Source organism: Arachis stenosperma, chromosome 5, assembly GCF_014773155.1.
Source record: "Arachis stenosperma cultivar V10309 chromosome 5, arast.V10309.gnm1.PFL2, whole genome shotgun sequence".
In the NCBI taxonomy this organism is placed as follows: Eukaryota; Viridiplantae; Streptophyta; class Magnoliopsida; order Fabales; family Fabaceae; genus Arachis; species Arachis stenosperma.
Genome location: NC_080381.1, coordinates 2,188,644 through 2,209,514, shown reverse-complemented (window position 1 = coordinate 2,209,514; position 20,871 = coordinate 2,188,644). Strand labels below are relative to the sequence as shown.

At 37.6% G+C, this 20,871-nt stretch overlaps 3 protein-coding genes across 8 annotated transcripts; 1 reads left to right on the top strand and 2 right to left on the bottom strand.

Annotated features, from left to right (window-relative positions):
• Positions 1-65: 65 nt before the first annotated feature.
• Positions 66-6,122, top strand: LOC130982834 (putative disease resistance protein RGA1). Of its 5 annotated transcripts, none has more exons than XM_057906946.1 (5): positions 66-645; positions 740-893; positions 1,322-1,509; positions 2,513-5,744; positions 5,843-6,122. In XM_057906946.1, exons 4-5 carry the CDS (start codon positions 2,759-2,761, stop codon positions 5,962-5,964), a joined length of 3,108 nt encoding a protein of 1,035 aa, XP_057762929.1. In that variant the 5' UTR covers positions 66-645; positions 740-893; positions 1,322-1,509; positions 2,513-2,758; the 3' UTR covers positions 5,965-6,122. The 5 variants fall into 5 exon arrangements, with proteins under 5 accessions (XP_057762929.1, XP_057762930.1, XP_057762928.1 ...); XM_057906947.1 differs by having other exon boundaries at positions 2,502-5,744; XM_057906943.1 differs by having other exon boundaries at positions 72-259; positions 345-645; positions 1,322-5,744.
• A 3,677-nt stretch (positions 6,123-9,799) lies between these two features.
• On the bottom strand, positions 9,800-13,664 carry LOC130979673 (disease resistance protein RGA2-like). The gene is made up of 2 exons (XM_057903159.1): positions 10,379-13,664; positions 9,800-10,305 (listed from the first exon to the last, which is right to left on the bottom strand). Exons 1-2 carry the CDS (start codon positions 13,662-13,664, stop codon positions 10,196-10,198), a joined length of 3,396 nt encoding a protein of 1,131 aa, XP_057759142.1. The 3' UTR covers positions 9,800-10,195.
• A 303-nt stretch (positions 13,665-13,967) lies between these two features.
• LOC130982476 (putative disease resistance protein RGA4) lies at positions 13,968-19,903 on the bottom strand. Of its 2 annotated transcripts, XM_057906494.1 has the most exons (4): positions 19,664-19,903; positions 18,996-19,183; positions 14,762-17,990; positions 13,968-14,661 (listed from the first exon to the last, which is right to left on the bottom strand). In XM_057906494.1, exons 3-4 carry the CDS (start codon positions 17,742-17,744, stop codon positions 14,540-14,542), a joined length of 3,105 nt encoding a protein of 1,034 aa, XP_057762477.1. In that variant the 5' UTR covers positions 17,745-17,990; positions 18,996-19,183; positions 19,664-19,903; the 3' UTR covers positions 13,968-14,539. The 2 variants fall into 2 exon arrangements, with proteins under 2 accessions (XP_057762477.1, XP_057762476.1); XM_057906493.1 differs by lacking the exons at positions 18,996-19,183; positions 19,664-19,903 and having other exon boundaries at positions 14,762-18,310.
• Positions 19,904-20,871: the final 968 nt, after the last annotated feature.

Here is a 20,871-nt window from a genome sequence, read left to right as displayed (position 1 = left end):
TAAAATTAAAATAAATTAAATAGAAGTAAACTATTTGATATATACGTATTCAAGCAAAGTTACATGGCTTAGCACGCAGAGTAACATGATTTACAGCTTGGAGGAGGACTACACATTAAAGGCCTTGAGAATGTCCTGAGTGAATGCGATGAGTAAGAAGGAGCTGAGTTGGCTATATTTGTCTTGGAATTCTGATTCTAATTCAATATGTATTAATCCTGAAAGAGTCCCCCTAATCTCAAGAATTTCGGAATTCAAGGTTACAGGGGATTGCAATTTCCTAGTTGGATGGGAAATACTAGCATCTTTTCAAGCTGAGTTATTGTTATACTCTTTGATTTCAGAAACTGTGAGCAGATTCCTCCACTTGGTAAATTACCACATTTAACGAGTCTTTATGTACGGGGAATGAAAGATGTGAAGTACATCGATGAAGACTCATATGATGGAGTAGAGGAGAAAGCCTTTAAGTTCCTAAAGAAACTAAATTTGTTAGGGTTGCCAAAGTTAGAGAGGAATGTAAGGGACGAAGGAGTTGAGATGCTCCCACTTGTTTCGGAATTAAGGATTGAAGTTGCCACCCCTTCAATCTCTTTCATTCCATTTGTTAGATTGGCCATACATTGCTCACATCTCTCACATCCGGTAAATCAATTCACTTCAGTTTCTTTCTTTATCACTGCTCAATTTGTGTTTTTTCTAATCGCCTTTCAAATAATTGATCACTTCTTGCTTGCAGATCTATTCAAATGTAGATGGAACACGATGAAGATTAATACTCGTTCTCGATCTCTAAAATTTGAGTTTGACCAAATTGTTGAAGATCTCTGAATCAAAAGTGCACATGTAGATGTAGCAAGCAACGAAGCAAAGTAGATTAGCATCACAACCGTGTACTATATATCTCTCCATTCTCTCTTTATTTTTAATACAGTCTTTGCCACTTATATTTCTTACATCATTTGTTCATTTTTTACACGATTTTATAAAACAAAATTACATGTTTTTATTGTGTATTTGTTTCAACTAGCAACTACAATCAGCATTCATCTATTATCTAGTATATTCCTGGCATTACTTCGTTCAAATAATGTGTCTCTTCCTTTTTTAAACAAAGCAAAATATTCTTTACTAATGATAAAGTTTGTGTTTCCACACGAATATAACCCTCTTTAATATGACCAATTATGGCAAAATTGAACTTCAACGTTGTTCATAAAACTTGCATCCATTTTAGCATGATACTCTTTGGCTTATTCTACAACCTGAAAATTCTATGTTCAATCATACTGAGAAATCTCTTCATTTTTTTTCATTGAAGCTGAGGTTGCAGCGTAGGCATGAGTCCATGCAATCACACTTGAAGAAAGTAGTTTTCGGTTCTATCAAGATTCCCAACTTGCTTGACCTTTCATATTCAAGTTCACATATTTGAAGAAGTGTTTTGCTGTTAGTTTTGCATTGAAGTACCACCTTCTCATATTCTGCCCCTCAAGCAAAGTGGCTCTGGTGTGTGTTTTCCATTGACCTTATGAGACAACATACAACGTTGGAACTTTAGCTAATTTCATATTCGTTTAACTAATACTCATGAAATAAAGAATACATTATATTTTGCAATCATTTGTAGTGAATATTGTCTTTGGTAGTATACTAAATTGAGGTAATAGGAAGGAAGGGAAATGCGGGAATGTAAAGAATTAGGCTTAGATGGCACAACAAGAAGAGATAAAATGGCAATAGCTTTGAGGGGTCACTTTGTTCTCTCTTTTAATTTATAAAAAATAATAAATAGATATGATCTGATAGCTCCAAAGAATTTGTCTTTTCTGTTAATTTGAGACTGATGAGAATGGTCATGGGGGCCAGGACTTATGGAGGTTTGGAGTTGGAAAGCAAGGAGGATGATATTGTAAATTAATTTAAACATAATTTCATAATTACATGTGTTAATTTTATAATAAACCATTCCGATCTTTGATTACAAGAATTAATGGCAAAGATGGAAATTGCATGTAACACACAAACATGGTAGGAGCATGTAAGAATTCACCTCTAATCATATATGTATATATGCATACTCACATGGAAGACATATGTTTACCAAGGTCTGCTTAAAAATACTAAAAAATTGTCACAACCACCCACCAAATGCCTCTGTTCTTGAAACGTAGGCCTACCCCAATCATTTTTTTATTCTTCTATTATGTTTTCTAATGGCTGGTTCTTTGGGAGTAATGAGCACGAGATTCCAAAACTATGTTAAAGTGATTTAAATTGCAATTTGTGAAGTTGCATGTTTGACGCATTCACATTCTCCCACAAAAACAGTTTCATAATAGTAGATTTATCTACCTTCCTCTTACTGCAACACCAAACCAGTGTCATAATATAGTCAACTTGCATGTGCATAGCATTCAGTCCAATATATGAGCTTTCATTCGTTCTAGCTTTTCAAATGGCTGAATCTCTACTTCAAATGGTGATTGAAAACTTGCAAGCTTTTGTTCAGGACGAGCTTGCAACTCTTTGGGGCGTCCACTCGCAGATTCAAGAGCTGTCAGGGAACCTTGCTGCAATCCATGCAGTGCTCCAAGATGCTGAGGAGAAGCAGATCAGAGAGCGTGCTGTGAAGCTTTGGCTGCAGAAGCTTTCAGATGCAGCACACGTGCTTGATGATATCTTAGATGAATGTTCAATAGAGTCCAACCGTCTACACAGTGAGCAGTGCTTAACTCGTCTTGATCCTGTGACCATTATGTTTCGTCGGGACATTGGTAAGAGGATGAAAGAGATGGTTGACAGGTTTCGTCAAATTGATGAAGAAAGGAAAAGGTTTGAATTGCGTGGAAGAGTTCCAGAGAGGCAACAAGAAGATGAAGCATGGCGCCAGACATGTTCTGGTATCACTGAGCACAACATCTATGGAAGGGAGCAAGACACAGAAAATATTGTGGAGTTTCTTTCAAGGAGTGCTGATAGCAGTAACAACCTCTCTGTTTATCCAATTGTTGGCATGGGGGGCCTTGGAAAAACAACACTTGTTCGATGGGTTTACAATGACAAGAAGGTAATTGAACATTTCGATCTGAGAATTTGGGTTTGTGTTTCCACTGAATTCAATACCATGAGAATTCTAGAGTCCATTGTGGAATCTACAAGTGGACATAACCCGAACCTCTCTACTTTAGAAGCAATGAAAAACAAAGTTCAAGAAATACTGCTAGGCAAAAGGTATTTACTTGTTCTAGACGATGTGTGGAGCACGGACAAATGGGAGGACTTGAAGTCTGTTTTGCTTTGCGGAGGTGGAACAAAAGGTGCTGCAGTTTTGGTCACTACCCGAGTTGAGAGTGTTGCATCTGTCATGGGAACATGCCCTGCTCATCACTTGTCACCATTATCCGAGGATGATAATTGGTTATTGTTCAAATACCATGCATTTGGATCAGACAAAGTGGAGCGCACAGAGCTTGTGGCAATAGGCAAGGAGATTGTAAAGAAATGTGGTGGTTCCCCTCTTGCATCTAAAGCACTTGGAAGCCTTTTGCGCAATAAAAAGGAGGAAATACAGTGGGTGAATGTATTGGAAAGTAAGTTTTGGGACATACTTGAGGATGATGCTATTATTGTACGTGCTTTGAAAATCAGCTACTTCAATTTGAAGTTGTCATTAAGACAATGCTTTGCTTTTTGTGCCATTTTCCCCGAAGATTTTCGAATGGAAAAGGAGCAACTTATTCATCTTTGGATGGCCAATGGTTTGATCAAATCCAAAGGGAAGTTGGAGATTGAGGATGTTGGTAATGAGGCTTGTGAGGAATTATGTCAGAGATCATTTTTCCAAGAAGTTGAGATTGATGCATTGGGAAGAACTACATTCAAGATGCATGATTTATTTCATGAACTTGCCCAATCCATAATGGGCGAAGAGTGCAGAGTTTATGATGAGTCTGCAAGCTTGACCAATTTGTCTACAAGGGTCCACCATGTCACTTGTTTAAAACCAGAGATAGAGTTAAACATGGATCCCTTCAAGAAAGCAGAATCCTTGAGGAGTATGATTATTCTTCGTCAATTTGATTATCATCGCAATCTTCATGGGTTGCCACCATTCAATTCTCTCCGTGCACTATGTACAAATGCTTCTCAACTCTCAGCACTGAAGAGTTTAACGCATTTGAGGTACCTGAATCTGCGTAGCAGCGGTATCACAACACTGCCTGAATGTGTTTCGAGGCTACAAAAATTGCAGATTCTGAAGTTAGAAAAATGTCTATATCTTTCTTGTTTGCCCAAACACTTAACACAATTGAAGGATCTTAGACATCTCCTAATTGAAGAATGTGATTCATTAGTAGAGATGCCTCCGAATATCGGCGAGTTGAAATGTTTGAAAACATTGAATCTTTTTATTGTGGATACAAAGGCAGGGTATGGGTTATCAGAGTTACGTGATTTACAGCTTGGAGGCAAACTACGCATCAAGGGGCTTGAAAATGTCATAAATGAGGGTGATGCTAGAGATGCTAATTTGAGTGCTAAGAAGAAGTTGGAAAAGTTATACCTGTCATGGGGCTCCTCTGATTCAAGGTGTGGTGCCAATGCTGAGAGAATACTTGAAGCGCTTGAGCCTCCCTCCAATCTCAAGAGTTTTGGGATGAATGGTTACAGCGGAGTAGAGTTGCCTAGCTGGATGCAAAATACTTCAATTCTTTCCAGCTTAGTTATGGTGATACTCTATGATTGCAAGAACTGCAAGCACGTACCTCCACTTGGTAAACTACCACATTTAACCGTTCTTTATGTATCTGGAATGAAAGATGTGAAGTACATTGATGATGACTCTTATGATGGCGTGGATGAGAAGGCATTTAAGTCGTTGAAGGACCTGACCTTATTGAAGCTGCCAAACTTGGAAGGGATGTTACGAGATGAAAGAGTAGAAATGCTTCCACTTCTTTCTAAATTAAAGGTCTCATGTGTCCCTAAGATTAAGTTGCCACTCCTTCCATCTCTAGAGTACATTTGGATTGACGGAACAGGGTCAGACTCTGATCATAGTGATAGTGAAGACATGGCTTTGTCTTTCCCGGAATCTATTGTGGAGAATATGCATCGTGTTAAGGTCCTCCATATTAAACACTTTCCTACACTCAAGGCATTACCCCATGAACTAGGCAGCCTTAATTCACTACAAGAGTTAAAACTCAACTATTGCGATAGACTCGAGTCGTTTTCAGAGAACGTGGTGCAAGGTTTGAGTTCACTTCGAACTTTGAGTATTGGTTGTTGTAAGGAACTGAAATCTTTGTCTGAAGGTGTGAGACATCTAACTTGTCTGGAGCGCCTTGATATCATATACTGTCCGAAGCTGGTGACTCTACCGAGTAGCATGAATCAGCTAGTTTCCCTTCGTCATAGTTACATCAATTCTTGTGATACATTGCCAGAAGGCTTACAAAATGTGCCTTCCCTCCAAAGTTTGGATGTGTATAACATACGTTCAATTCCTGAGTGGTTGGGGGACTTAACTTCTCTTCAAAAGTTACATCTCGACTGTAAGGGGTTAAGGTCACTACCCAGTAGCTTCCGAAACCTGACAAACTTGCGTGAGCTATCTATTCGTGGGTGTCATAAGGAGCTGCAGAAGCGATGCACCAGATTAACAGGACAGGATTGGCAAAACATTGCTCACATCCCACAATTCAAACTGGTTCCCATTCATGAAGAGACATTTTCTGGTATAAATTCATCCCTTTATTCTGTTTTTACCATTAATTTATCTTTGTGTGAATTAGTATCTCGCCTTTCATAACTATAACTTAATCAATGTGCGTAGATAAAATCAGATCCAAATGGAGATCATGGCAGCTAAGAAGAGATCGACGTCGTCATCATTTCGCTGAAGCTGATACATTTGACCATCTGGTTGAAGCGCTCTTTTATTGGTACAAAATGTGAAAATGGATGATGATTGAACCCTGATCATGAGGTCAGAAACATTGGATGGAATCGTTAGCATTGAATTCCATCGCTCTCTCACACTCTGTAAAACTGTAAATAGAACTCCAGATAGATATTAGTACTCTTATCTGTTGCATTTTTATCATCCTGTTATTAATGTGATCAAATTCTATTTTAATTTTGTTTTGTTTTAAATCAATCAACTCTTATCACTGATATATGGTTTTGCAAAAGGAAAAGTATATGGAACCAACTAATAATCAGCCAAGAATGAAACAACATAATTAATTATAATTAGTTTTATTAATTTATAATTTAATTTGTTTTTTAAATTATTGTTGACCACGTTCAAAACATGAGCGAAGATACGCTAGTGTTAGGAGAGAATCCCGGAACAGATGCTTTGATCAGTCATTAGTTGGTTCCATATAATTAATTATGTTTTATTAATGCGTAACACATGAAACATAGAAATCATATCCAAAACCATCCAATTTACAAGAAAAAGAAACATCCGTGTGCCTATCAGTAGCAACATCCGGTTAAAGTCACTAGTGCCTCTGGTTTACCAGTTGGCTGATTCTTGGCTTATATAGAGTTGGTTCCCTAGCATTGTTGTTTTCAAAATCAGCAGGATGATATCCTTTTTGCCATAAATATTGAATCAACAGCCGCTTCCATTTAGGCAAAGCTCGAGATGATTTATAGATGGTGTTTGGGTAAGAGATTTTTCTCTTCTCTCATTTATTTATTTGTTTTTTTAACTGATGTATGTGTAAGATATATTAGAGTCAATATTCAGTTACAGTGCAGAAGAAACATAAATGAATAAAAGAAAACATTTTACTCTTTTCAAAATGAATTTCAATTTAGTTAAAAGTGATATATTTTTTAAAGAATCAATTTCTCTAAATAATAGATTACTTAAATATATAAAATTTTCAATATACTAATTTGTCCAAAATGACACTTACTTTAAAATAAGAGGAAATATATTACATCTTACTCATAGGCAGCAGCATATATTGTGTGAACAAATGTCCTGTTTTGCTTGATGTCTAAATTCTATTATACGAATTATGCGCAACATGTAGCAATAGCAGGATTAAAAAATCTGGGAGACATCATCAGTAACATGCTTGAGTTTGTGTATTGCAGATTTCCCTGAATTACATGTTCATTATTCCATTAATCTGGGAGCACATTCTAATCTTAGTTTAGTTTCCCTCCTTCACTATTAATTCTTAATTTGCTGCTTCTGCTATATATATTCCTCACATTATTTCACTTATATAATGTGTCTTAAGTAACAAAATCACCTTCTTGTGCTATAAGTTTGTATCTTTTTCCCCATTGCAAACAATTCAAAATACTCATTGCTAGGATAAACTTGTCTGATATCTCCAATCATATGACCCTCTTTTACATGACCAAATATTCTAGCAGAACTTTTCCAGGCACAAGAAATTGTATTTCAAAGTTGCCTATAAGATATACATGCATCCTTCCTTGTCCATATTCTTCTCATGTGTTGATGTTTTTTGATCTTTGGATTGTTGATTTATTCCTTACTAGAAAATTACAGATCTTCTTATTTATTTATTCAGGGGTTCAGTCTACAAGTGATTGCTATCACGACTTGTGGCCGCATGTTTACAGATCTTCATACGCTTGCAATGCAGCTGGCCTGAAAATTTTTCACATATTCAACATAGTTTATAGAAATGATCAAGGGGAAACCAATTATTTTTAGTTACAGTCCTGGGTTTCGCAATGATGATAGAGTGATGATAGCTAAAGCAATAGTCAAAAGTTCATAGGATATAGAGAACTTGGGTTATAGCAGGGTTTAAGAGTTATACGTTAGTTAGTTTGTTGTTGCTATGATGAAAATAGTAGCAATGGCTTCCAATTTGTAATAAGATGATGTTGTTCTTCTTTGCCCTTTTTAAGATGCATTGTTATTTTTTTTGAACGAACAGTTTTATCTTGATTACCAAAAAATCACACACAAAAAATGTCATAGACCACAAATTAGAAGTCTTGTATAAGGAAGTTAGAAATTCATATGGTTTGATAATCCAAAGCCATTGATATTTGCTAAGAGGAACATGAATGAGTTCAGCAATCAGATATTTATAGTGGCTTAAGAGATAAGACCATAAATTAGAAGTCTAGAAGCCAATTATTTTATGAACCACGAAGGATGACGAAGCTTTGATATTGTGTTTCAAAATGAGTGATATTTTAGATTGGTCTTTAAATTTGTTTTTGATTTAGAATATTAGACAAATTATTCTTTATGAAAACAAGTAGATAATTTTAGTTCCACATATTTAAAATTAAATAATCTATGCCCCCATAATGGTAGTAGTTTGATGTCCAATTTGGGATATATAATGTTCCATTTATTTGAAGAATTATTGTTGTAAAGTTTCATACATTCTTCAAGGTTAAGAATATCTATTTAGAGAATGATTATGAGAAATATTACTTTGGTAATAGCCACAAAGCTCTACAAGAAATATCTCATAACTAACAGATCGAGTTGAAATGCACAATTAATCATCCGCGTGGTAATGTTGTTGTTTTCATTCTCAAATTACTTAACAGAGGGCAATCAAGTGGATGTGAGGGATGTGAGCAATGTATGGCCAATCCTCTAAAATGCGTTAAACTCTTGAAAAGATGTTGTACGCAATGCATGGAGAGAATATGATGTAAAATCAATGTTTGTATGTAATAGATCTCCTTTGTTGCCAGTTCTCAAGGACTCAACATTCTTTAAGTTATTCTGATTGAAAATCAAAGATTGATGATTGATGATTGATTCATTCTGTGACAAAGTTGAAAACCAAGAATCAGTCAAGTTCAAATTTATATCAAAATGAAGATTTGGTAACAATAATCTGATTTTTTTAAGTTATATAGAAAATTTTCATATACATATATTCTTTATTTGCCATCAAATGTATCGGAAACTCCTCTTTCTCCCTTTCTTCTTTTATCTTAATTTTCTTGTGTAATATCCAGGATAATTCACGTGAAGAAATCAAAGTTTTAAATCTCACATGATATGCTATGTTTTACAAGAATTCGAATACTTTACAAGAAAATATATAACACAATACTAATACCGAGTGTTACTTACTATACAGATTTTGTTCATGATAACTTGTAGATGAAGTGGATGATAGATCTATGGCATGAAATGTTATGTGCTTGCAACAATATTTAGGCACATAATAATCACAAAGGATTGTCACTTTTCTTGGTCCTTCGAAACGTTGTTTGCATTCTTTCTCATAAACCCTTGTTTTCAGTCAATTCTGCATCATTGCAATTTTGGTTTTACATAAATTATACATATCTATAGCAGTTTTGGTTTTGAGTGCTCAAATACACTGCTCAAGCTTTAAAGTTCCTATATATTGAAGGCCAAATCTATTCACATGCAATATAATTTGCCAAATAAGACTTTGTTCAACTAAGCTCAGTCTGCTTAAAATCCTTGTAACTATTTTGATTATAGCAATAATGAAACTAACACATAAAAGATCTAAGCCGTGTTAAATATTGTTGCAGCCACCATCACTGTCAGCATCCTAATACCCCAATTTGTAATTGAAAAATGGTTAGTTGGAGGTTTCCCTGCAATTCAGCTATGTGAAACTTTTCTTAACCACAAATCCACAATAACCCATCTGAATATAGTATATATAGAAATAGAATCCAATTTGAATCAATATACTATGATGGTACAAAGTACAGAGTTTTAGGAACCCTAGTCTTTTTTCCATCAAATAAAGTGTATGAAAATAACTGTCTTCCATCACAAACTAATGTAGAACTACTCATAAATAATTAACAAATAGGTCAACATATAAAATTCTAAAACACAATGTTAAGTCAAAAGGACATTGGCAAAACCACAGCAGAGCCAAGTTTTGTTGAGGGGGAGAATATGAGTTGGTTGGTGCTTCCGTGGAATTAACAGCAAAAGGTTTCTTCCAATATGTGTGATTGTATGTATGCATGCATATACTGCCACCTTATCCTGAACTGAAAAAAGAAGAGAAAAAGCCTCACTGTGGCTGAACAGAAAATATTCATGTTACAGAATGAAGCAAAAGTAAGTTTATGTTTACACATAGATTATGAAGGCCGCGAGAGAGCTTGGTACTGTGTTCCTCCCAAATTAATGAGCTAAACATGTGATATCTGAGTGCTAATCTTGCTTCTGCTCATGGAGAGCTTCAACCATTGCGTTAAATGCATTAAATTCTGGAAATTTTGATATGTTTGACTTCCTCGTATTCCATTTGAATTTGGCAATTTCTGTCAAGTATTTCAAACATGAGTACAAGAAGGCAGGGTCATGGACAAAAGAAAAGAAAACAAGAGAATTTACCCCAACATGTATGTTTCAGTTGCTGCGTGGGAATCAACTGAACGTGTGGAACGTGAGCAATGTTTGGCCAATCTTGCCCTGTCTCTCTCTGGCATCGCTGCTCCAGCCCAGCACATTTCTCAATTGTGAGGGAACGCAAGTTTGTCAGGTTTCGAAAGCTACTTGGAACTGACCTTATCCTTGGAGAGCGAAAAATGAATAAGCGTTGCAGAGAAGTCATATCTCCCAACCACTCTGGCAATGAATCCGCATCAACTAGAATCAGAGATTTGAGGGATGGGATACATTGAAGACCTTCTGGTACTCTACCACCGATAAAAACATCATGGAGGGCAGTTAGCTTATTCATGTTAGTTGGCAGAGTCGTCAATTCTGGGCAATCCGAGATACCAAGGGACTCAAGACAAGTTAGGTGTTCCACAACACTAGACAAGGATTTTAGTCTTGGACAATGGGAAATGTCCAATCTTCGAAGAGAACTCAAGCCTTGAAAAACATTCTCTGCCAAGGACTCAAGCTCAACACAACCCTCAATTTCCAGTTCCTGGAGTGAGCTGAGGGTGCCCAGTTCTTGAGGTAAAACCTTCAGTTTGGGAAACCAACTAATCGTGAGCTGTTTAACATAATGCATACTCAGAAAGATTTCTTCCAGAAAGGAAGCCACGCCTTCATTGTCAGATTCCACTCCTTGAATTTGAAGTACCTCCACGGATTGAAGGAGTGGCAACTTCATATTGGGGCTGCATGGAATGGTTACTTTGGAAACAAGTGGGAGCATCTCTACTCCTTCGTCCCTTACAATCCTCTCTAACTTTGGCAACTCTATCAAAGTTAGCTCCTTTAGGGACTTAAAGGCCACCTTCTCCTCCACTCCATCATACGAGTCTTCATCAATGTACTTCACATCTTTCATACCACATACATAAAGACTTTCTAAATGTGGTAATTTACCAAGTGGAGGAATCTGCTCACAGTTGTTGCAGTCAAAGAGTATAACATTAACTAAGCTTGAAAAGATGCTAGTATTTCTCACCCAACCAGGGAATTGTGATCCCATGTAACCATTAATCCCAAAATTCTTGAGATTAGGGGGAGGCTCAAGGGCTTCAAGTACTCTCTCCGGACTAATGCATAATGAATTAGAATTAGAATCAGAATGGCAAGACAAATATAAATAACTCAGCTCCTTCTTATTCATCAAATTAGCCTCTCTAGCATCATGTTCACTATGGACATTCTCAAGACCTTTAATGTGTAGTCTACCACCAAGCTGTAAATCATGTAACTCTGCTAAGCCATGTTTGGCTTTTGAATCTACAATAAAAATATTCAGTGTTTTCAGTTGTTTCAACTCCCTCATTTTTGGAGGCATTTCTACTAATGACCGACATCCATCAATTAAGAGATGCCTGAGATCCTTCAGCTTCAATATGTGTTTGGACAGACAAGTAAGAAAATAGCATTGTTCTAGCTTTAGAATTTGCAATTTCTGCAGCCTAGAAACACATTTTGGCAACTTTGTAATGTAACTATTGTAAATATTCAAGTACCTCAAATGTGTTAAACTTTTCAGTGCTGAGAGTTGAGAAGATCTTGTACGCAATGCTCGGAGAGAATTACATAACTGCACTTTACGCAAAACCAATTCTGGATATCTAATGTGGGGTTTGCTAATTGCTGGATCAAGATCAATAAAAGTCCTCAAGGACTCAATATTCTTCAAGGTATGCTGATTTAACTCAGGCAAGCCAGAGTAACTTACATGGTGGACCCTTGTTGACAAATTGGTCAAGCTTGCAGACTTATCATAAGCTTTATACTCTTCTCCCACTATGGAGCGGGCAAGATCAAGGAATAAGTCATGAACCTTGAAGGTGGTGTTTCCATTCGCGTCAATCGATACTTCTTGAAGAAATGATCTCTGGAGCAGCTCCTCCCATTGCTGGTTACCAACATCTTCAACCTCCAAATGCCCTTTGGATTTAATTAGTCCATTGGCCATCCAAAGATGAATTAGCTGTTCCTTTGAGATTCGAAAATCTTCAGGATAGAGAGCACAAAAACAAAAGCATTGCCGTGATGATGGCTTCAAATGAAAATAGCTTAGTCTCAAAGCACCCATGACAGCATCAATGTCCCAAAACTTACTTTCCAACACATTGAGCCATTGTTTTTCATCCTTTTCATTGTGCAAAAGGCTTCCAAGAACTTTAGCTGCCAGAGGAGAACCGACACATTTTTTCACGATTTTTTTGCCTATCTCTGCCAACTCTTCATGCTCCTTGTTGGCTGCACCAAATGCATAGTGTGTGAACAATAACCAATTGTCGTCCTTAGACAGAGGCTGCAAGTCATGAGTAGAGCATGTTCCCATGACAGATGCAACTCTCGGATCTCGCGTAGTGACCAAAACTGAGACACCTTTGGTTCCGCTACAATGCAACACAGACTTGAAGTCCTCCCATTTGACATTGTCCCACACATCATCTAGAACAAGCAAATATCGTTTGCCTAGCAGCACTTGTTGAACTTTGTTTTGCATTGCTTCTAAAGTGGAGAGGTTTGGGTTCACTCCGGTGGAGGATTCTACAATGGACTGTAGAATTCTCATCATATTGAAGTTTGTGGAAACACAAACCCAAATTCTCAAATCAAAATGCTGGATCACCCTCTCGTCATTGAAGACCCATCGAGCAAGTGTTGTTTTCCCAAGTCCTGCCATGCCAACAATGGGATACACAGAGAGGCCATCAATGCTACTGGCATGCTCTGTGAGAAAATCTACAATCTTGTGTTTATCTTGGTCTCTTCCATATATCTGGTGCTCAGGGATGGCAGAACCAGTCAGCCTCAGATCATCATCATCTTCTTGTTGCCTCTGTCTGACTCCCAAAGGCAGCTGAAACCTTCTCCTATCATCATCAATACGCTGGAACCTCTTGACCATGTCTTTCATCCTCTTGCTGATAGCATGACGAAACAAAATAGTCTTGGGTTGGAAGCGGGCTAACCACCCTTTACTTTGAAGTCGATTGGATTCCATTGAACAATCTTCCAAGATATCTTCCAACACGTGCATGGCATCGGAAAGCTTTTTCAGCCAGTCCTTTATGGCATGGCTTTTGAATTGCTCCTCTGCAGCATCTTGGAACAATGCACGGATTGCCTCGAGATTATCAGACAGCTCTTGGATCTGTGAGTCAACACCGGAAAGTGCTGCAATCTCATTCTTGACAAAAGTGTTCAAGTTTCCAATGAGAATTCCAAGCAAAGCATCAGTTGCCATTTTCAGAGATGAAAGCAAGGATATGTGAAAGTTCAGTGAGGGATAGTTTGGATTTGCACAATGTCAACACCACTCTCAATGTAATCCATCATTGCTTCTCAGACAATCAACCATTAGAAAAGATTAAAATTATGGGGTGGGTTCCATTACAGAGGGATTCCTACTTGCTCTTTGAGGAAAGCATACAAAGATTCTTACTCAAAGTATATCAGTTAGCTACTTTTGGTATTAAAATCATTTTTAAAGGAAGGTTACCTAACAGCCTTTCATCATTCTCATACAACTTCACTTTGTTCCTTCTCTTTTCTCTGGTTCCAAGCTAAGAATACAAGAATTTAGACATGGTCTTCCTTCCCTTTTCCATAGTTAGAAGCTAAGAATATTCGTATCTCTTGTTTACAATATCTCGCTCTATGGAATAAACAAATTCTTCGATTGCAGTTTTTGGATGTTAGCTTGAAAATATACTATCTTTTTAGGATACCTATCTTCTTCTTTTCAAGTAAATACAGGACAGTTCTATATGCATGTTTCTCATTTTCTCAGCCATTTCGTTAAAATGATAATTCTGCAAAGCAACCAAGCTAGGTATATCCCGAAATCAGCTACAAAAATCAGCAGTTAGTATAAAATATATTCTGAAATACAAAATATACCTTGAAAATGAGTTACACAACACATATTTATACACAAATATATAATAGCTGCTTTTGGTATATACATAGCATTTTTTATATGTAAAGTGACATAATTATGTCTCGCTCTTCTTATATTCCATATATTCTGTTTGGAACAAAATTCTCGACACAGGTGCAAGTTGGAGTTCTATTTACTTGTTCCTGACCTCAGGATCAGGGTTCAATCATCATCCATTTTCACATTTTGTACCAATGAAAGAGCCTTGAAACCAGATAGTCAAATGTATCAGCTTTAGCAAAATGATGACGACGTTGGTCTCTTTTTAGCTGCCACGATCTCCATTTAGATCTGATTTTATCTACGCACATTGATTAATTTATAGTTATGAAAGGCGAGATACTAATGCACACAAACATAAATTAAAGGTAAAAACAGAATAAAAAGGGATGAATTTATACCAGAAAATGTTTCTTCATGAATGGGAACCAGTTTGAATTGTGGGATATGAGCAATGGCTTGCCAATCCTGTCCTGTTACTCTGGTGCATCGCTTCTGCAGCTCCTTATGGCACCCATAAATAGATAGCTCACGCAAGTTTGTCAGGTTTCGGAAGCTACTGGGCAGTGACCTTAACCCCTTACAGTAGAGATGTAACTTTTGAAGAGAAGTTAAGTCCCCCAGCCACTCAGGAATTGAACGTAAGTTACGCACATCCAAACTTTGGAGGGAAGGGACATGTTGTAAGCCTTCTGGCAATGTATCACAAGAATTGATGTAACTATGTCGAAGGGAAACTAGCTGATTCATGCTACTCGGTAGAGTCACCAGCTTTGGACAGTATATGATATCAAGGCGCTCCAGACAAGTTAGATGTCTCACACCTTCAGACAAAGATTTCAGTTCCTTACAACAACCAATAATCAAAGTTCGAAGTGAACCCAAACCTTGCACCACGTTCTCTGAAAAAGACTCGAGTCTATCAAAATAGTAGAGTTTTAACTCTTGTAGTGAATTGAGGCTGCCTAGTTCATGGGGTAATGCCTTGAGTGTAGGAAAGTGTTTAATATGGAGGACCTTAACACGATGCATATTCTCCACAATAGCTTCCGGGAAAGACAAAGCCATGTCTTCGCTATCACCATGATCAGAGTCTGACTCTGTTCCTTCAATACAAATGTGCTCTAGAGATGGAAGGAGTGGCAATTTAATCTTAGGAACACAAGAAACGTTTATGCTAGAAAGAAGCGGAAGCATTTCTACTCTTTTGTCTTGTACCATCCCTTCCAAGTTTGGCAACTTTGATAAGGTCAGGTCCTTCAACGATTTGAATGCCTTCTCATCCACGCCATCATACGAGTCCTCATCGATGTACTTCACATCTTTCATTCCAGATACATAAAGAACGGTTAAATGTGGTAGTTTACCAAGCGGGGGAAGGTGCTTGCAGTTCTTGCAATCATAGAGTATCACCATAACTAAGCTGGAAAGAATTGAAGTATTTTGCATCCAGCTAGGCAACTCTACTCCGCTGTAACCATTTATCCCAAAACTCTTGAGATTGGAGGGAGGCTCAAGGGCTTCAAGTATTCTCTCAGCATTGGCACCACACCTTGAATCAGAGGAGCCCCATGACAGGTATAAGTTTTCCATGTTCTTCTTAGCACTCAAATTAGCATCTCTAGCATCACCCTCGTTTATGACATTTTCAATCCCCTTGATGTGTAGTTTGCCTCCAAGCTGTAAATCACGTAACTCTGACAACCCATACCCTGCCTTTTTATCCACAATAAAAAGATTCAATGTTCTCAAACATTTCAACTCGCCAATATTCGGAGGCATCTCTACTAATGAATGACATTCTTCAATTAGGAGATGTCTAAGATCCTTCAATTGTGTTACGTGTTTGGGCAAACAAGAAAGATAGAGACAGTCTTCTAACTTCAGAATCTGCAATTTTTGTAACCTCGAAACACATTCAGGCAGTGTTGTGATACCACTCCTACGCAGATTTAGGTACCTCAAATGCGTTAAACTCTTCAGTGCTGAGAGTTGAGATGCATTTGTACGTAGTGCACGGAGAGAATTGAATGGTGGCAACCCACAAAGATTGTGATCATCTAATGGAAGAAGATTAATCATACTCCTCAAGGACTCAGCTTTCTTGAAGGGATCCATGTTTACCTCCGTCTCTGGTTTTAAACAAGTGACATGATGGACCCTTGTAGACAAATTGGTCAAGCTTGCAGACTCATCATAAACTCTGCACTCTTCTCCCATTATGGATTGGGCAAGTTCATGAAATAAATCATGCATCTTGAATGTAGTTCTTCCCAATTCATCAATCTCAACTTCTTGGAAAAATGATCTCTGGCATAATTCCTCCCACGCCTCATTACCAACATCCTCAATCTCCAACTTCCCTTTGGATTTGATCAAACCATTGGCCATCCAAAGATGAATAAGTTGCTCCTTTTCCATTCGAAAATCTTCGGGGAAAATGGCACAAAAAGCAAAGCATTGTCTTAATGACAACTTCAAATTGAAGTAGCTGATTTTCAAAGCACGTACAATAATAGCATCATCCTCAAGTATGTCCCAAAACTTACTTTCCAATATATTCACCCACTGTATTTCCTCTTTTTTATTGCGCAAAAGGCTTCCAAGTGCTTTAGATGCAAGAGGGGAACCACCACATTTCTTTACAATCTCCTTGCCTATTGCCACAAGCTCTGTGCGCTCCACTTTGTCTGATCCAAATGCATGGTATTTGAACAATAACCAATTGTCATCCTCGGATAATGGTGACAAGTGATGAGCAGGGCATGTTCCCATGAGAGATGCAACACTCTCAACTCGGGTAGTGACCAAAATTGCAGCACCTTTTGTTCCACCACCGCAAAGCAAAACAGACTTCAAGTCCTCCCATTTGTCCGTGCTCCACATATCGTCTAGAACAAGTAAATACCTTTTGCCTAGCAGTATTTCTTGAACTTTGTTTTTCAGTGCTTCTAAAGTAGAGAGGTTCGGGTTATGTCCACTTGTAGATTCCACAATGGACTCTAGAATTCTCATGGTATTGAATTCAGTGGAAACACAAACCCAAATTCTCAGATCGAAATGTTCAATTACCTTGTTGTCATTGTAAACCCATCGGACAAGTGTTGTTTTTCCAAGGCCCCCCATGCCAACAATTGGATAAACAGAGAGGTCGTTACTGCTATCAGCACTCCTTGAAAGAAACTCCACAATATTTTCTGTGTCTTGCTCCCTTCCATAGATATTGTGCTCAGTGATACCAGAACATGTCTGGCGCCATGCTTCATCTTCTTGTTGCCTCTCTGGAACTCTTCCACGCAACTCAAACCTTCTCCTTTCTTCATCAATTTGACGAAACCTGTCAACCATCTCTTTCATCCTCTTACCGATGTCTCGACGAAACATAATCGTCACAGGATCAAGACGAGTTAAGCACTGCTCACTGTGTAGACGGTGGGACTCTATTGAACATTCATCTAAGATATCATCAAGCACGTGAGCTGCATCTGAAAGCTTCTGCAGCCAAAGCTTCACAGCACGCTCTCTGATCTGCTTCTCTTCAGCATCTTGGAGCACTGCATGGATTGCAGCAAGGTTCCCTGACAGCTCTTGAATCTGCGAGTGGACGCCCCAAAGAGTTGCAAGCTCGTCCTGAACAAAAGCTTGCAAGTTTTCAATCACCATTTGAAGTAGAGATTCAGCCATATGAAAAGCTAGAACGAATGAAAGCTCAGATATTGGACTGAATGCTATGCACATGCAAGTTGAATATATTATGAAACTGGTTTGGCGTTGCAGTAAGAGGAAGGTAGATAGATCTACTATTATGAAACTGTTTTTGTGGGAGAATGTGAATGCGTCGAACATGCAAGTTCACAAATTGCAATTTGAATCACTTTAACATAGTTTTGGAATCTCGTGCTCATTACTCCCAAAGAACCAGCCATTAGAAAACATAATAGAAGAATAAAAAAATGATTGGGGTAGGCCTACGTTTCAAGAACAGAGGCATTTGGTGGGTGGTTGTGACAATTTTTTAGTATTTTTAAGCAGACCTTGGTAAACATAAGTCTTCCATGTGAGTATGCATATATACATATATGATTAGAGGTGAATTCTTACATGCTCCTACCATGTTTGTGTGTTACATGCAAATTCCATCTTTGCCATTAATTCTTGTAATCAAAGATCGGAATGGTTTATTATAAAGTTAACACATGTAATTATGAAATTATGTTTAAATTAATTTACAATATCATCCTCCTTGCTTTCCAACTCCAAACCTCCATAAGTCCTGGCCCCCATGACCATTCTCATCAGTCTCAAATGAACAGAAAAGACAAATTCTTTGGAGCTATCAGATCATATCTATTTATTATTTTTTTATAAATTAAAAGAGAGAACAAAGTGGCCCCTCAAAGCTATTTGCCATTTTATCTCTTCTTGTTGTGCCATCTAAGCCTAATTCTTTACATTCCCGCATTTCCCTTCCTTCCTATTACCTCAATTTAGTATACTACCAAAGACAACATTCACTACAAATGATTACAAAATATAATGTATTCTTTATTTCATGAGTATTAGTTAAACGAATATGAAATTAGCTAAAGCTCCAACGTAGTATGTTGTCTCATAAGGTCAATGGAAAACACACACCAGAGCCACTTTGCTTGACGGGCAAAATATGAGAAGGTGGTACTTCAATGCAAAACTAACAGCAAAACACTTCTTCAAATATGTGAACTTGAATATGAAAGTTCAAGCAAGTTGGGAATCTTGATAGAACCGGAAACTACTTTCTTCAAGTGTGATCGCATGGACTCATGCCTACGCTGCAACCTCAGCTTCAATGAAAAAAAAATGAAGAGATTTCTCAGTATGATTGAACATAGAATTTTCAGGTTATAGAATAAGCCAAACAGTATCATGCTACAAATGGATGCAAATTTTATGAACAACGTTGATGTTCAATTTTGCCATAATTGGTGATAGTAAACAGGGTTATATGCGTGTGGAAACACAAACTTTATCATTAGTAAAGAATATTTTGCTTTGTTTAAAAAAGGAAGAGACACATTATTTGAACGAAGTAATGCGAGGAATATACTAGATAATAGATGAATGCTGATTGTAAGTTGCTAGTTGAAAACAAATGTAGAATAAAAACATCATCCACACAGAACTAATAATATGGAACGGAGTGAAAATCTAAATCATGTAATTTTGTTTTATAAAATCATGTAAAAAAGGAACAAATGAAGTAAGAAATATAAATGGCACAGACTGTATTAAAAATAGAGAGAGAATGGAGAGGTATATAGTACATGCTCCTCCCTGTCTCGACCAAATGCATATTGTTTGAAAAATAACCAGTTTTCATCCTCAGATAAAGGTAACAAGTGATGAAACAGGAATGTTCCCATGATGGAAGCAACACTTTCAAGTCGAGTGGTAACCAGAATCGAAGCACCATTAGTTCCACTTCCACATTGCAAGGTATACTTCAACTTCTCCCATGTATCTTGATCTTCATTCCACACATCATCAAGAACAATCAAGCACTTTTTGCCTAGAAACTCTTCCTGAACTCTCTTTTGCATCACTTCCAGAGTAAATAGGTCCGGGTTCTTTTTAGTGGCAGATTCTACAATTGACTTCAAAATTCTCATCATGTTGAAACACAAACCCAGATTCTAAAATCAAAATGTTTGATTACCCTTTCGTCATTGAAGACCCATCGAGCAAGTGTTGTTTTTCCAAGTCCACCAACCCTAACAATGGGATACACAGCAAGATCTTCACCATCACCATCACCAGCACCCGTTGAAAGAAACTCCACAATAGTCTCTATGTCCTGGTGTCTACCATAAATTCTCTGCTCCGTGATGAGAGAACTCGTCTGGCGCCATTCCTCGTCTTCTTGAAGCCTCTCTACAACCCCTGGCTTCAACTCAAACCTTCTTCTTTCTTCATCAATCTGGAGGAACCTATCTCTAATAGCTTTCATCCTCTTACCAATATCAAAACGAAACAAAATCATCTCCGGATTGAAACAAGAAAAACAATATCCGTGCGGGATTTGCAGAGCGTTGAATTTTATTGAACACTCATCCAGCATATCATCGAGCAGGTGGGCTGCATCAGAGAGCTTGTTCAACCAATCCTTAACGGCGTGGCTTGTTATCTGCTTCTCTTCAGCATCTTCAGTGAGATTACTGGATAGTTCTTGGATCTGCGATTGAACACCATAGAAGGTTGCGAGGTGGTCCCGCAGAAAATTGTGCAAGTTTTCAACGACAATTCCAAGTAGAGCATCGGCCATTTGCAGATATGAGAGCTACACTGCAACGAGAGAGAGAGAGATCGGTAATTTGACTTCGTTTAGTTTGGTTATGCACTGAAGATTTCAATGGAGAACGTCATCCAGTAATTGGTATAAACGGTGGCTGGAGGTTAAAACATGCCACTTATTTTGGTACCGTTTGATAGTAATTTTTTCAAATAGAAAGTCAAATAAGAAACCAGAATCTCA

Bases quoted from the DNA above. Each gene is read 5' to 3' on its own strand.
- LOC130982834 (XM_057906945.1), top strand. From the start codon at position 2,405: ATGTGCATAGCATTCAGTCCAATATATGAGCTTTCATTCGTTCTAGCT. The intron at 5,745-5,842 runs GTATAAATTCAT...CAATGTGCGTAG, and splicing joins TCATGAAGAGACATTTTCTG to ATAAAATCAGATCCAAATGG.
- LOC130979673 (XM_057903159.1), bottom strand. From the start codon at position 13,664: ATGGCAACTGATGCTTTGCTTGGAATTCTCATTGGAAACTTGAACACT. The intron at 10,306-10,378 runs GTAAATTCTCTT...AATACTTGACAG, and splicing joins ACTGAAACATACATGTTGGG to AAATTGCCAAATTCAAATGG.
- LOC130982476 (XM_057906493.1), bottom strand. From the start codon at position 18,206: ATGTTCGACGCATTCACATTCTCCCACAAAAACAGTTTCATAATAGTA. The intron at 14,662-14,761 runs GTATAAATTCAT...CAATGTGCGTAG, and splicing joins TCATGAAGAAACATTTTCTG to ATAAAATCAGATCTAAATGG.